The following is a 16,280-nucleotide window of genomic DNA, read 5'->3' on the forward strand; positions in this document are numbered from 1 at the left end:
ATGAAATCCCTCCCCTGGCAAGGCATCTGCACCCCCATGTGTGTCAGGGTATTATTCGCAATAGCCAACTTATGGAAACAACCTCCATGTCCACCAATGAATAAGCAATGTCGTATATACATACGATAGAATACTATTCAGCCCTCTAAAAAGGAAGGAAGTTGAGCTACTTGCAACAACATGGACGGACCCATAGGACATGGAAGTGGAACAAGTCCGTCGTAGAAGGACAAATACTGCACAGTTCCACGGATAGGAAGCAATTAAGAGACAAACTTAGAGAAGCAGAGAGCAGATGGTGGTTGCCAGGAGATGGGGGGAGGGGTTCGGGGAAGGCAGAGCTAACATCCAACGGCAGACGTTCAAGACGCCCAAGTTCTAAAGATCAGATCAGCTGACAAAGCTGTGCCAACAGTTAACAGTGCTGTATTGCCTGAGTGCTAAGTTGTGTCTGACTCTTTGCTACCCCATGGACTGCAGCCCACCAGGTTCCTCTGTCCATGGGATTCTCCAGGCAAGAATACTGGAGTGGGTTTCCATGCCCTCCTCCAGGGGTCTTGCCAACCCAGAGATCAAACCCGCATCTCTCACGCCTCCTGCATTGACAGGCAGGTTCTTCACCACTGTGGCTCCTGGGAAGCCCCGAGGTGCCGAATCATGCACTGTAAATTTTACAAAATGCTAACTGCTCATTTTAAACAATGATTGAAAGGACAGCATGAGAGGGTAAATCTCATGTTACCATAATAAAATTAAGAAAAAAAATATACCATAAGAAAACATATAATTATGGGATTCATCCTGTCAGGAAAGACTTGAGAGGGAATAGAGGGGAACAGGAGTGGCTGAGGGCACAGCCAACCTTCTCCTTCCTAGGGTCTTCCCACTGGACCAGCAATTCTCCAGGGTGGGAGGCAGGGAACAGGGAGCCATTTGGGGCTGGAGGGGGCACTGACCCTTTCCCAGTGTCTAATATTACAACTGTATGTTTGGAAATGAAAAGAACAGATTACACAGCAAAGAGCAAAGCTTGGCAGTACACTCCAGCTGGCTGGACATCACTTGCTGAAGGAGTGGGAAACATGAGGACTAGTCCTGACTCTGACACCTGGCTGCTGGCTTCCTGAGAGCTGGTTCCCTCTGTGGACCACACACAGTCTCGGAGGCCACTGCATATTCGTGATCACAGGCAATCCCGGGAGCACTGTGCGAGCCGCAAAAAGACTCCAAATCTCCCGCCCCAGATTCACAGGACTGCCACCTCTACTGATCCCAGTCAGCCCTGCTCCGTCCCTCCCACATCCACGAACGGATGAAGATGCCCACCACCACAGAGGGCCCTGACAGCGCTGAGCCCACGGCAGCACCTTCAGCTCCACCGCACAGGCCTGCCTCCTGCAGCCACCCCCCAGCTCTCTGCTTGTCCCATGTTCTCCAGTGTGTGGATCTCATGGTCTTTGACCCTGGGCACAGTAGGGAGCCTCCTTCCAGTGAGGCATCCACCCAGGCTGTAGATCAGAATTCACTGATATGCAGGGAGTGATCACTGTAAGCGATTTTCCTGTTTACAAAAGGAGGCACGAGATCAAGTTTGAAAAACACTTCAGGGGCAAAGGGGTGGGTCACCCCAAACCGACACTCTGAGAAATAGATCCACCAGGTATGCACTTGGGAGTTTGCATATTGGCTTCTGTCCCTGCACTGAGAGTCAGTTCGTGTTGATCATCTTCGAGATCCCCATCTTCCTGTCCTTGAGTACCTTCTGTGAAAGTGCAGCCCTCTGAGGGGGACATTTTGCTTACAAATAGTCTTTCTGTCTTTATGGTCCTTTTCTTAATACTCTGGCATCTTGGGCTTGATTGAACCCGAGCAATAACTGACACCATTTGGGTAAATTGCTGGAACCACTTCTATGAGAATGAAAGTCAGAACACTGCTTTGAATAAACTAAGCTTCAATTCTGTGTTGAAATATTTTTGCTCAGAAGGCAAAAGTTAATAAAATTGCATATTGTCTAATAACTATGAGAAAATTAACGATATTACAGAATATTTTTCTATAACTGAAAACAACACAGAATATAATACTCTATTGTAAACATATTGCTCACAGCTTATATTTGTCATATTTTAGTGTCTGCATATTGTGTTACAGTTGAACAGTAGCATGAGAGGGAGAAACAAACAAATAAATACAATGATACTCTACAGTCAATTCTTGACAATTTTTTTTATAAATATGGAGAAATCTCTAATCTTAATTGGTCTATTTGTCTTGAACTATTTGAGAAGCACCATTGCTTGTGGCCAAGTTTCCACACTTGTCGAAGGGCCTCCAACAGTGTTTTTCCAGGGTCTCACGAATGAGGAGAAACACACCATCAAGGGTCATCTATACACATGTCACTATTAACCTTTTCTTCACAAACTTCCGAGTTGTGTATGTTTAAGGAAAATAACACTAAATGAATAATACCTGCATTTGAATGAAATGACGGAGAACATATTTTAGAGGAAGAAGTTGGAAAAGTGAAGAGACCAGTTTTAAGAATCTGAGAAAATGGAGCAGAGAAACCTAGAATCTTGAAGCATCAGAAGTGCCTGTGGCATCTGTGGGGAAATTCCAGCCACGCTGATCAGCTGCTCCCTTTCAGCCCATCCGCTAGGCATGTCCTCACCTGGAGATTTCAGGCCATACCACAGAGAAATTTCATGCCAGTAGCAATTATTCTAGTAGTCATGTATGGATGTGAGGGTTGGACCATAAAGAAGGCTGTGTGCCAAAGAATTGATGCTTTCCAATTATGATCCTGGAGAAGACTCTTGAGAGTCCCTTGGACAGCAGGGAGATCAAACCTGTCCATCCTAAAGGAAATCAACCCTGAATATTCATTGGAAGGACTGATGCTGAAGCTAAAGCTCCAATACTTTGCCTACTTGATGCCAAGAGCTGACTCATTGGAAAAGACCCTGATGCTGGTAAAGATTGAAGGCAGGAGGAGAAGGGGGCGACAGAGGATGAGATGGTTAGATGGCATCACTAACCCAATAGACATGAGTTTCAACAAAGGCCGTGAAAAAGTGAAGGATAGGGAAGCCTGGTGTGCTGCAGTCCATGGGGTCACAAAGAGTGTGACACGACTTGGCAACTGAACAACAATGACAACAACAAGCAATTATTCTCCATGTTTCAGTGAATGCTGTGAGGCAAACTGAGATCAGCCAGGGCCGAGTGGAAGGGGATGAGGTTTGCCTGGAACAGAGGGTGGTAAACACGTGACTGGCTTCTCAGGCCATGGACTGTGCTGTGCAGAAACTGGATGCTATTCTCTGGGACTTTCATGATCTGAAAACGGGCAATATTCTGACCATGGGGAAAACAGGAACAGGGAGTGGAAAAGCTTTTTCTAAGTTTGGGAGGAAGAATCTAGACTAAGGTTTTCTTTGCTTGACATCCTTTCTAGGCGAGCAGATACATGTTTTAGTTGATTTTCCCCAGACCTCATCTTTTCTAAGATGGCATAAATTGTAAGTTAGTATTCCGGTTCTAAGAAATTCACATGTTGTATCAAGAGCTTATAAAACGCATACTTCTTACAAAGAAGATTGAGCATAAAGTGTTGTGCATAATTCAGTGATGTATGTTTGAATCCACAGACTAGTACTGGCTTGTCAGGACAGATTTTTCAACTATGAGAACCTAGTGACTTTGAGAAATAGAATATGTTCATCTGTCATTCAATGAAAAAGGAAAGACTGCTTTACTTGGATAAATTATTCTTGCCTGCCTTCAGGTTTATTTTATTGCTATCATTGTTTTCTTTCTTTTTTTTTTTTTCTCCTTCAACCCTAAAAGAGGTGCAGTAAGACAGCTGTCTGCTCATGTCTATAGCTTAGAGAATTTGTGGTGGTGAAAGATTCCAACACCTTCTTACCTGCCTCACTTTACGAATGTATCCTTCTACCTGCAAGGAGCACGGGAAGCAAAATAATAATAATAGTAATAAAAAATAAAACCCCACAATAGTCAAAACTATGATTTTTCCAGTAGGTATGTACAGATGTGAGAGCTGGACCATAAAGAAGGCTGAATACTTAAGAACTGATGCTTTGGAACTGTGGTGCTGGGGAAGACTCCTGAGAGTCCCTTGGACAGCAGGGAGTTCAAACCAGTCAATACTAAAGGAAATCAACCCGGGATAGTCATTTGAAGGACTGATGCTGAAGCTGAAGCTGCAATACTTTGGCCACCTGATGCCAAGAGCCGACTCACTGGAAAAGACTCTAATGCTGGGAAAGACTGAAGGCAGGAGGAGAAGGGGACAAGAGAGGACGAGATGGTTGTATGGCTTCACCGACTCAATGAACATGAACTTGAGCAAACTCCAGAAGATGGTGAGGGATGGGGAACCTGGTGAGCTGCAGTCCATGGGCTCGCAAAGAGTTGGACACAACTTAGTAACTGAACAAGAACAACAAAAACATACAGTTACAATACTCTGTAAAAAATACAAATAATAAAGAAGCCTCCATACTTCCGTTGCTTCGCAAGATCAGAAGGACAGCAGCATCCTCACCAGCAATGTCTCTATGTTATTAACCAGGGCCACACAGAGGGGCAGAGAGCGTGCCTGGGTTACGTACAGGTCTTCTGTGCCTGACACCTGCACCCATTCTTCATGCGACCCTGAACAGCTCTTTACAACACGGCTGTCTGTGAACAAGGGCTAGACAGCCTACAGCCACGGAAGTCAGGAAGTCCCTGCACAATTTTAAGCATTAATAACTTATGGAGGAATGAAGCTGTAAGTGGCACATGGAAGCAATATTCAGAAAGTTTTTACACAATGGAGTTGTAATAATTTCTAGGCTTCCACTTAACTACTATCTTTCAGAAGGCAATGTTCAATTTCACTTTCAAGAGGGATTGAAAACTTTCCCATGTGCTTCTGAGTGATTGATAAATTGCATTCAAGATCCTAATTCTTTAGCTCCAAAGGATTGGGCTTTGATAAAAAGACATCAACTTTTGCATAAACTCATTGCAATAACAAAGCAAGAAAAGGAGATACATTGGAATCTTAGAAGAAATACTGAACACGTTATAGTCATTATATATTCTTAAGCACAAGGAAAATGCATTGCTTCTATAAAGGATTTGTTTCTTTCTACTTTCCTGAATTTCATACATTTTAATGATCCCTGGGTCAGGAAGACCCCCTGCAGAAGGAAATTGCAACCCACTCCAGTATTCTTGGCTGGGAAATCCTATGGACAGAGGAGCCTGGTGTGCTACAGTACAAAGGCTATCAAAGAGTTGGACACAACTGAGCCACCGAACACATCCAATTGTAAATTAATGATAATATGTTGTTTTAAACCAAGAAATGTCATTTTAAAAACCATGACTTCTAAAGATAGCATTTGCAAACAGGGTAGATGTAGGATCATGTGCCTCAGGTATTTTATCTGATAATCTGATCAGTTTTCTAATCTTTATAAGAAATTAAAGGAAGTCCCTAATCAGGCAGACAATGCCAGGCACTTGAAGTTTTCCAGGACAAAAATATGTACTTAACCCAAGTAGCCCAGTTTCCTTAGATGTCATATCAACTGAGTTTGGTTTGTGAATTTGCTTCTGCAAAGTAATATAGCATGTATTTAAAGAAAATTAGGATTTGGTGAGAAGTGAGTTGCCTAAATTGGAACCTCTACTATAAAGGCCATAATTACTGGTTTAGTTATTTACATTTTAACAAAAGTTCAATTTGAACAATGCAGTTCATTTTAATGTAATAGCATTGTCACACAAGCAAGTGCTTCTTAAACTGGATTAGAGGTACTTCTCCTGACCTGTCAAACATGCTCACTCTTTCCGTGACTTTTAAATCATCCTATTCTGAATACTGAAGGGTTTTTATAGTGAAATATTTTGAGGCCATGCATTTCTCAGTGTGTGATGATCATAAATGATTTATGAATGACATGACACATTGTTACTCTCTATAACTTGATGAAAACCATGATGTTGTTGAGGATGTTTTCTGGATAAATCCTTATTAAAGGAAAGAAATTTTTGCCAGGAAGTTATTCTCCTCCTCTGCTGAAGAAAATGTTCAAGAGCTGCCTGCAATAGCTCCAGCCTTCAGGAACACTGGGACCTAGAAACGCTAAGTATTCCTCTCACTTTGAACAGGAAGTTAGTGTATCTCTGAAAATGACAACCTCTGTCTGATCTCAGCTGGACAGTTATCACAGTTTAGATCTAGAGACTTTCCCTGTGCCTCTGAAAGTGGACAAACTTTTCAGTCCATGGGGGTGTATTCTCAAATTCACATAATGGATATGCAAACCAAAGGTGAACTAGAAACAGGAAAGAAATCTTCATGGTCCAGAACCTTTGAGCAATTTCAAGAATTTTGAGTAAGCTCCAAGTTCAAAAATAAATATAAAGATGTGACTGTGCCTAAAGTTAGAACTTAAGCAAAATAAAATAGGTACCTCCGGTGATAGAAACATGGATGGTATTTTGGGTTTAGTTTGATTTTATTACATTTCATTTTCAATTAGTTTTACAGCAAGGTTTGGAATCACACAATGTGTTTTAAGTGTATTTCATTAAGATGGTTACTAAAATCTATTATGAAATATTTTACTTAATTAGGTAAAATGTTATAATATTGAAATTATTTTGCAAGTTGTGGAGGGCTATACTAAGGTAATCTCATAAATATTTGTTCCCTGATCCTGTCAAATAAATGAAGCACAACTGTATCTTTGTCTTAGAAATATCATATTTAATTTTCAAAAGAAAAAACTTTAATATTTTTATCAAATAATGTTATTATAATTATACAGATACCCTCAAACTCTCAATTATTAAATAAAGTACAAGTCATGTTTTTGGTGCTGAAACCAGTGGTACGTGTGGTGTGGGAGGAGGGCAAAGAGGGCAGAGACGCACCTTGATACACGAAGTGGAAACCCCGCGCTGGAGCCCCGCTCTTTGCGCTGAATCGCAGCAGAATCTGGTTGGATGTGGCCAAAGGCAATGTCTCACCTGGAGGGAAAATCAGAGATCATCTATAGGACAGAAAATAACAGGGTGTTTATTTTCTGATATTTTTATTTTCTTCTGAGATAGGTATTAAATTTTCTGTGTTCTCAGGAAAAATAATGATAAAGTCAAGTGGTTTTATATGTGGGATAACAATGCATTTGAAATTTTACATTGAAAATAAGATTTTACTAAGCAAGCAAGCAAATTCAAAGATGATTAAATTTTTCCTCCACAAAATAAAATAAAAATAGACAAGCTTAATATTAATTCTCCTGGCTGTGTGACTAGAATGAAAGAGCTCACTGAAGGTTTACCTGAGTGAGACCCCGAGAGTGAGCTGAGCAGTCTGGCCTGTGGGTGCGTCCCATCAAACAGCTCTGCCAGGTCATTCAGCGCCGTCTGGAAATAGGCGAACTGCCCAAACACCACTGAAAATGAAGGGGTGGGTTGGCACAAAATGTTTTTTTAAAAATAAAGAAATGAATGAGGTCCCATCACTTCATGGAAAATAGATGGGAAAAAGTGGAAGCAATGACAGACTTTATTTTCTTGGGCTCCAAAATCACTGCAGGCAGTGACTGCAGCCATGAAATTAAAAGACGTTTGCTCCTTGGAAGGAGAGCTACGACAAACCTAGACAGCATATTAAAAAGCAGAAATGTTGCTTTGCTGACAAAGGTCCATATAGTGAAAGCTGTGTTTTTTCCAGTAGTCATGTACAGATGTGAGAGCTGGACCATAAAGAAGGCTGAGAGCTAAAGAATTAATGCCTTCAAACTGCAGTACAGAAGAAGTCTCTTGAGAGTCCCTTGGACAGCAGAGATATCAACCTGTCAGTCCTAAAGGAAATCAACCCTGAATATTCATTGGAAGGACTGATGCTAAAGCTGAAGCTCCAGTACTTTGGCTACCTGATGCCAAGGGCCAACTCATTCGAAAAGACCCTGATGCTGGAAAAGATTGAGGGCAGGAGGAGAAGGGGACAACAAAGGATGAGATGGTTGGACGGCATCATCGATTTAATGGACATGAATCTGAGCAAACCCTGGGGGACAGTGAAGGGCTGGGGAGCCTGGTGTGCTGCAGTCCAAGGGGTCACAAAGAACTGGGCAGGACTCAGGGACTCAACAACAACAACAAACACAGGATTTTAGAGGCATTGGTCATCCTCAAGAGTGGAAATCTAGTAAGTTTCACTGTTCATTTTTTATAACAAAATAAATATTTTGAAGCCAGTTTTTCAGTTTTTAAATTAAATTGGTATTCTCCATTTTCCACTTACTGACAGAGTCAGTGGACCTTCTTGGGAGTCTGGTCCCTCCGCCCTGGTTTCTGTGATCACATCCATCACCTTCTAAGTGTCAGACACCTGATTTTCTTAACACAGCAAGATGACACAAGGGAAGCCTTGCCTGGAAACTCAGTCACCCTTGAGAACTGCCTGAAAGAAGGAGCTTAAGATTCTGAGTATGCTTCTTTGCACTGTTCATGAGGTGATCTAAACTACCAGAGGCTGAAGTAAGTCCTTGGAGGAGGTTTTTATTAGATTTTTAGAAGCCTGTGATTAATATAAAAGAAGTTCATAGAAATAATCTGTCTCCCATATGCAAGTTTCTTGAGCAGCAATTAACTTTCTCATCACATAATTGTGTTTTTAAAATGTTTGCCCTCAAACAGAATGGAACCTTAGAATTTTTGTCAGTTTTATTTCTATGAGTGGTTGGCTGCTATTTTGGGTGTAAAGAAAAAAAAATAATAGAGTATGTTAGGTTTTTACTTTTACTGTTGGGAGAAAGGAACTATTCCATAAAATTATAAAAGCTATTCTCTTCTGACTCCAGGAAAGAATCCAACACAGAGGTATCTTCCCGGTCTAGAGTGAGAGAGGAGACGTTGAGGGAGCCTCCAGGAGCCTGTCAGCATAGGGCCATCTAGACACGAAGCCATCCCAGAAAAGTGGCTCAGGCTGGAAGCCAAGTTCAGGAAGGAAACTCGGGATGTCAGATTTGGAGGGATCAGACAGGGCACTGCCTGCTTTTACATCTGCAGTCACTCAAAGGTGGGTTCACTGACCCAGTGATTTCCAGAATAATCAATAACCAAATATACATGCCAGAATCTCACACACTGATCGGGTTCCCCTGGCCCACATGTGAGGAAATATCTTCCTCACACACAAACACCCGAAAGAGAAAATGCTTCCTAACAAACACAAGAACAAAGCCAAAATTATTCTGCTTATTCTGGATTGGAATCCGAGAAGGAAGCTTAAGCATTTTACTGATAAAGACCTGCAGTGGATCTTGTATGAGACACCTTTGGAAACCTGTCACACATCATCTTCTTTTATATTATTTCATTAAATCAAGGGCTGATGTTTTTGTTTATAAAATGATGGAAATATTATCACAGAAAGAGATATGACAGTGAATTGAAAATAAGAAGAAAACCTTACCAAATTCCTTTGGTACCGTTATTGAATAGAGGCAGATCTGACCGGCGGTATAGTTGTGAGGGTAATTGGGTGACAAGACCACCCCCTCTGATCCCGTGTACTGGCCTCCGCAAGGGGCTGAAAGAGATCAACCGAGAATTATGTGCTGTGTGTAACCACATGGCAGGTGACAGGGACCTAAAAATGAGAGCATTGTGCAGTCAACATGAATATTCAAAGACCTAACAAAGTATCATGGTCAAAAATTGATTTTAATCTCCATCAAAAGTGAAATAAGAAGAAAAGCAAAGATTGAACAAGTGAGAATAAAAGTAACTCAAGAGGAGGACCTAATATTATTGTTAAGAACATTCTCAGACACGCTAAAATAATAATGAAAACAGTTCTCATGAGAGTAGGAACAGATCGAATAAAGACAAATTCTTAATTTACTTCAAAAGTCTCACTAGAATTTTCCAGTTGATCTCAAACACCATATTAACTTAAGTGATACAAAGATTATTTCCATTTTCTAATTGTCTAATTACTATGAGACTAAAAGAAAAATAATCATTTTTTAGTCTTTGCTATCTTTTCATCATAGATTCAGCTTAAGAGTGACAGGTATAGTTACTAGTGTATCTGGGGTTTCTTCTTGTAAGTCCCACTGAAAGCTGAAGGAACACAAAAGTAGAAAGTTAAGGCAGGTACTCTGATGTGGTGCTACATGCACAACTCAGTGAGAGACATTCTGTGTGTTTATTTTCCCTCTGATCATCTTTACTCTCAGCATTGCACTTGCTAAGAAAATAGAAAAAATTGTAGCCTGGATATTCAAAATACTATCGCTAAGCATCTTAAAGTAGACATCCAACTAAATTCCAGTTTTGAAAGACCCAGTTTTTGGATTAAATTGCAAGTCCTTCAATTTCTCCTGTTTTTACTTAAAAAGAGGTCCATGTCTACTCATCTGTTTAGAATACTATGTATCCACTGAGGTGATACTGATTGTACCCTCTGTGGCCTGACTGCTGCTACTGCTGCTAAGTTACTTCAGTCGTGTCCGACTCTGTGCGACCCCATAGACGGCAGTCCACCAGGCTCCCCCGTCCCTGGGATTCTCCAGGCAAGAACACTGGAGTGGGTTGCCATTTCCTTCTCCAATGCAGGAAAGTGAAAAGTGAAAGTCAAGTCACTCAGTCGTGTCTGACTTTTAGCGACCCCATGGACTGCAGCCTACCAGGCTCCTCCGTCCATGGGATTTTCCAGGCAAGAGTACTGGAGTGGGGTGCCACTGTGGACTTCATTCCTCCTTATCCTGGGTACACCTTCTGTGATCTGGATTCATAATTATTTTCAGTCTGTGGGAAAGTTTGTATTTCTATAGCTTATTTCTTCTCAGTGTGACAGTTTTCAAGCATTAAAAAGGATAGAAATCAGAGATAACGTGCTTAATCTTTTGATTAGCACACTGTTAAGTCCTAATGGATGGCCAGGATGAATAAAGCTCCTCAGAAGTTGATGGTGGTGTCAAAGCGCATCACTGATGACCGCAGATATCCCAGGGCCTGCTCTATGCGCCTGGAAAGAGAAGTCAAGCTCTGGAAAGTCAACGAGGACAGCTTAGACACCTGACAGCTTCACACTAGTAGAGATTTCACTTAACTGAACTAAGAGCAGCCTTCATGCTAATGTCTTAACTCAGAGCAATTTTATCACTCAAACAATTGCCATGACTTCTTTTTTTAACAACCTTAAATAGAAAAAAAAGTGTTTTAGTTTAGATGGAGGAAATTCTCTATGATAAACTTCAAAGCCCAAGGTTTTCAGTGAAATGCTCGAAGACTCCTACCAGTTGAAATGGATCACTTAATTTTTAAAAAATCAACCATACAAAATCTACCACATTATTTCCAAAATACTTATATATATATATGTGTATATACATTTATATTTATACATACACATAAGTTTTCTTAAACACTCAAAGTTCAAATTTTTAAAGATAAGTACAAATGAAGGACAGAAATGTATTCTATTTTAGACATATAAAATTCAAGCAGATCTTTTTACAAATATCCATTTTCTGTAAGAAAAAGTTAAACCATTTTGAATTTTAAGCAACAAGCATAAATGATAAGTGGAAATAAATCTTTACTGGATTAATATTTGGATGACCAAATGATCACACAGAAATCTTATCAATCAGGAATCATATCTTCTGATATATTTGTTCAAGTGCAACTGTTGTGCTTAGTTGCTCAGTCATATCTGACTTTCTGAGACCCTGTGGACTGCAGCCCACCAGTCTGAAATATATATATTATATAAATATATATTTATTATATTTATAACATATATTTACATTTATATAAAATATTTATATATTTATTTAAATATATATATATTTCAGAAATAACATGGTTGAATTTGTATGGCTGATTTCTTAAAAAATTAAGTGATACATCTAAACTGATAGAAGGAGTCTTCCAGTATTTCTCCAAAGATTTATTTGTTCACAAATAGGATAAAAGAATATTACTTTATGATAATAGGAAACAATGAAAACTAAAAAGGATGAAATGAAAGAAAACAGACGTGGCATTTTAGGTCCTCTGCTACCCTGATAAATTGCACTGTGCTTATACATTCTTCCCCAGATTTGAAGATAAGCACCAAAACTGCATGATACACTTCAAAGCAAGCAAACATTGGTATAATTGAGAAAAATATACAGAGAGTTCTTGTTTAATTAGTAATAATTATTCTGCCCATGTTATTGTGTTAATCTGAGAAATAGGAATCACTTTTCTTATGCTAGAAATTCTTTTATATTATTATGATAATAATAGGAAAATAAATATGCTCTTGCTCTTTGGTAATTAATGTATTAAACAGACCATTTCCTAAATGAATAAGGACATGCAACAGCATTCACTGCAGATGGTAACAAGAAGCTAACTCATCCATTTGGTTAATTGGAATATATGTAAACCCAAACCAACATAAACAGAAGCCATTTTGACCCATGCAAGGGACTCGAGTGTGTTTCCATTTCTGTTCTAACTCAGTAGGAAACCACAATGAAAAAGAACTGTAGGCGACAGAAATAAAAATTATGTCATGCCTTTAAAACAAACTAGTCCAAAATATGTCCTTTAATATACAAACTATGAAGATGTTTAAAATATAGCAACATTCACTTAGCTTAATTGGTGATCTGAGTAATTCACAGATATTAATTCAGCACAAATGCGCTGTTCTTCATGAGCTATCCAAAATAAAATATGGGAGAGGTAATTTCTGCTTAATGATTTGGAATTCTTAAGTTTTATTTAAATTTAAATAAATAAAGAAAATCATTCTTTGATGTTTTATGCACATAGATATGATGACTAGTTACCAGAAACTGTGCTTGATGGGTCTTCAGATATGGAAAAAAACTTTTAATTTAAATTAGATTATTTATCCATTGCCTAAACGTGACCTCTTTTTGTTTTTTCATTGAGTCTGTGGCTAGAGAATTTATTATCATCCCTCATAAGTTCAAAGTATGTTTGAATTTAATACAGTGCACAGTTTTCACAGTTGGAAATGCCCAACTATCTAAGTGAAAGAAAAATACTCTCCTTCCAGAACCCTGATAAATTAAATTAAACGGTCAAGGAAGTCCAAATCCTTATCCCATGTTGCTCTGTGGGGTCACCCCACTGATAGGGGTAGAGGACTGATGTGCAGACCCTCTTCCAAATGAGGGTCCGAGTTCCAGAGGGAAGCTATCCCTGAAGGCAGCTTTGGCCCCACATGTCGGTACATACCATTGCAGGAGGGCAAGACCCGGTTCCACGCGGGCTTTCCGTCCCCTCCAATCACACACGTGATGGAAGACGGGTCAGCGATCTTGTAGCCAGAGTCACACTGGTATGTGACAGTTGAGCCGAGCTTGAAGTCGGTCCCGATCCTTGTCCCATTCATTATGTTTCCAGGGTCAAAACAGGCTTCCCGTGGTTTCTCTGTGGGAGAAATGAATGCAAACTCCATGAGAGCAGGGATTTTATTTCTTTAAGTGTCCAGCAAAGGAAAAATGCTAAAAAAAAAATTGATTGACTCATGACCAAGTTGTTAATGTTCAAGTCAATGATTATCATAGAAAAACAGAAAAAAACTCCTTTGATAAAATTACATTTCTCATTTTTCAAATGACAACAAACTGCAGAATTCCTGTTGTGGTTGATTTCCTGACTTTTATACTTTATTCATAGTAAAATGAAATCACACCACATTTTAGGAAGAGATGGGAGAATTGGCTTCTCAAAAGGAGTCTGGCTTAATTCATGTGAGTTAAGGGTGATTTTTTTTATGCTGGGAAGATGATCAAGGAAGGAAGTTCTGATCTTGTACTACCCTCACTGAATCAAGGACGCCAAATTTAGCTGGAAAACATGTTTCCTGATCCGTAAGGGCCAGGCCCTGTGCCTTGAATGTAATAATTACCCAAGACAGTTCCATTCTAATTGCAGTACCTGCTGCAAGGAAGTGGGGGTGGATCATGTATCAGGCATTGAGCTGGATATCTTGCATGTTTCATTCAAATGTTCATCCATTTCTGTGACATGAGGATGATCTGGGCACTGTTTTACATTTTGAGAATATGAAGCTCAAGATAGGCTAAATAACTTTCACAAAAAATTCCCTGAAAAGTCCTGTCCAGTTATAGGACCACTAAAGGACACATTTGCTAAAAACCTTGATGTTTAGTCACTCAGTCATATCTGACTCTTTGTGACCCCATGGACTGCAGCATTTCAGGTTTCCTTATCCTTCACCATTTCCCAGAGTTTGCTCAAATTCCTGTCCATTGAGTCGGTGATGCCATTCAACCATCTCATTCTTTGCCATCCCCTTTTCCTCTTGCCTTCAATCTTTCCCAGCATCAGGGTTTTTTCCAATGAGTTGGCTCTTTGCATCAGGTGGCCAAAGTTTTGGAGCTTCAGCTTCAGCATCAGTCCTTTCAGCGAATATTCAGGGTTGATTTCCTTTAGAATTGACTGGTTTGATCTTCTTGCTGCCCTGGGGACTCTCAAGAGTCTTCTCCAGCACCATGATTCCAAAACATCAATCATTCAGCACTCAGCCTGCTTTATGGTCCAACTCTCACATCCATACATGACTATTGGAAAAACCATAGCTTTGACTAGATGAACCTGTGTCGGCAAAATGATGTCTCTGCTTTTTAATACACTTTCTAGGTAGGTGTGTCATAGCTTTTCTTCTAAGGCTAAAAACCTATCTTCTTCCAAATATAAGTACAAAGCTGTCTTCTTTCTCTCACACAGTCTTGTAGCTGTGTCTTGTAGCTTGTGTCTTGGTAGCTTTAATATTGTAAATGTTCTATTTTTGCAGACCTTCCAAATATCTCTAAATCATGTATCTATATCTCCTTCTGTTGCATATAATTCCACCATTTGAATCGCTTTCTGTTTGTGCTTTTAAACTTTGTTCACTCCATCAGCAAAGCCCCTTGTAACATCAGAAACCTCTGGAATGGAATTTTACAGCTTTTCGGGTGATCAATATAGATGTTATACTGAAATGTTTTTCTTTTTTTGGGGGGTGGTTACAGTTAAGAAAATGCTGTTTGTTATGAATATGTGTGAGTGTGTGTGTGGAATGGGGTTAACATTAATAATACAAATATAGGCTCAAGGATAACTTGAATGAATCAAATAAATATGTTTCAGCTCTTTTCATTTTTTTGACAACCTATCCCCCAGGGCTAAGCACACACATAAAGGATTTCTGGAGAGTATAAATGCAAGGCTTTCATTTTACCTTTATGGGGAGTTGTGATCAATATGGATTATGTTCCCTTTTAAACATTTTCCCTCACTGAGTATCTGCCTACTGTGTATGAGTGTTTAGTCACATCTGACTCCTTGCAACCTCATGGACTGTAGCCCACCAGGCTCCTCTGTCCATGGAATTCTCCAGGCAAGAACGATGGAGTAGGTTGCCATTTCCTTCTCCAGGGAATCTTCCTGACTCAGGGATCAAAGAGACTCCCCTCTCTTGCATCTCCTGCATTGGCAGGAGGGTTCTTGATCACTGTGCCACCTGGCAAACTCACTGGAGTGAGTAAATCCACACAGTGGTGCTAGAGGGTGCTCCTGGGAGATTGTGGCAGGGGAGCTGGGAAAGAGTGAAGACGAAATGAGCTCTGAAAACCACATCTTGAATCATCTGAGGAATGGTTTACATCAGCAGAAGAGGGAAAAGGCACAAACTTTGTGAAGTTCTGCAGGACAGAGAAGAGGTCTGTTAGGCTGCATTTATTCAATACTTCTCAGTATAGTTTTAATTGTCTCTGTATCAACATCAGCCAAACAGACATCTCTTTGGCAATGTTGTCCCAATCTATTATAATCAACTATTAGAATATATTATTTACATACTTTTGTTAAAAGCACAACATAAATATATAAATATTATATTATCATGAGTATCACATGTGCTATATAATCATATATATCATAGATAATATAACAATTATCACATATCATACCTCATTATCATGTGTACTATATTATCACACATATTAAACATTACAATATGCATCATATGCCATATATACTATATTAGCATACATAACATATTGAACATTATCATACATCATACATATCATATGCCATGCATAATATTTCAATTATCATACATAATATATCATATCTATACATTTTGGAAACCCCTCTAGGTCTTCTAGTTTGCTCTGGTTAGAGTCTCACAGCAA

General features: G+C 39.6%; 1 protein-coding gene across 2 annotated transcripts in view; it reads right to left on the reverse strand.

Annotated features, from left to right (window-relative positions):
• The window catches only part of CSMD1 (CUB and Sushi multiple domains 1), a 2,064,317-nt gene that overhangs the window by 230,810 nt on the left and 1,817,227 nt on the right, over nt 1-16,280 (reverse strand). For both annotated transcript variants that reach the window (XM_059882319.1, XM_024986326.2), the window contains exons 30-33: nt 13,312-13,506; nt 9,515-9,631; nt 7,374-7,487; nt 6,964-7,059 (exon numbers count right to left, since the gene is read on the reverse strand). In XM_059882319.1, the coding sequence (XP_059738302.1) occupies nt 6,964-7,059; nt 7,374-7,487; nt 9,515-9,631; nt 13,312-13,506 (522 nt within the window). The remainder of the gene's footprint in view (nt 1-6,963; nt 7,060-7,373; nt 7,488-9,514; nt 9,632-13,311; nt 13,507-16,280) is intronic.

This window comes from Bos taurus, chromosome 27, assembly GCF_002263795.3.
Source record: "Bos taurus isolate L1 Dominette 01449 registration number 42190680 breed Hereford chromosome 27, ARS-UCD2.0, whole genome shotgun sequence".
NCBI lineage: Eukaryota > Metazoa > Chordata > Mammalia > Artiodactyla > Bovidae > Bos > Bos taurus.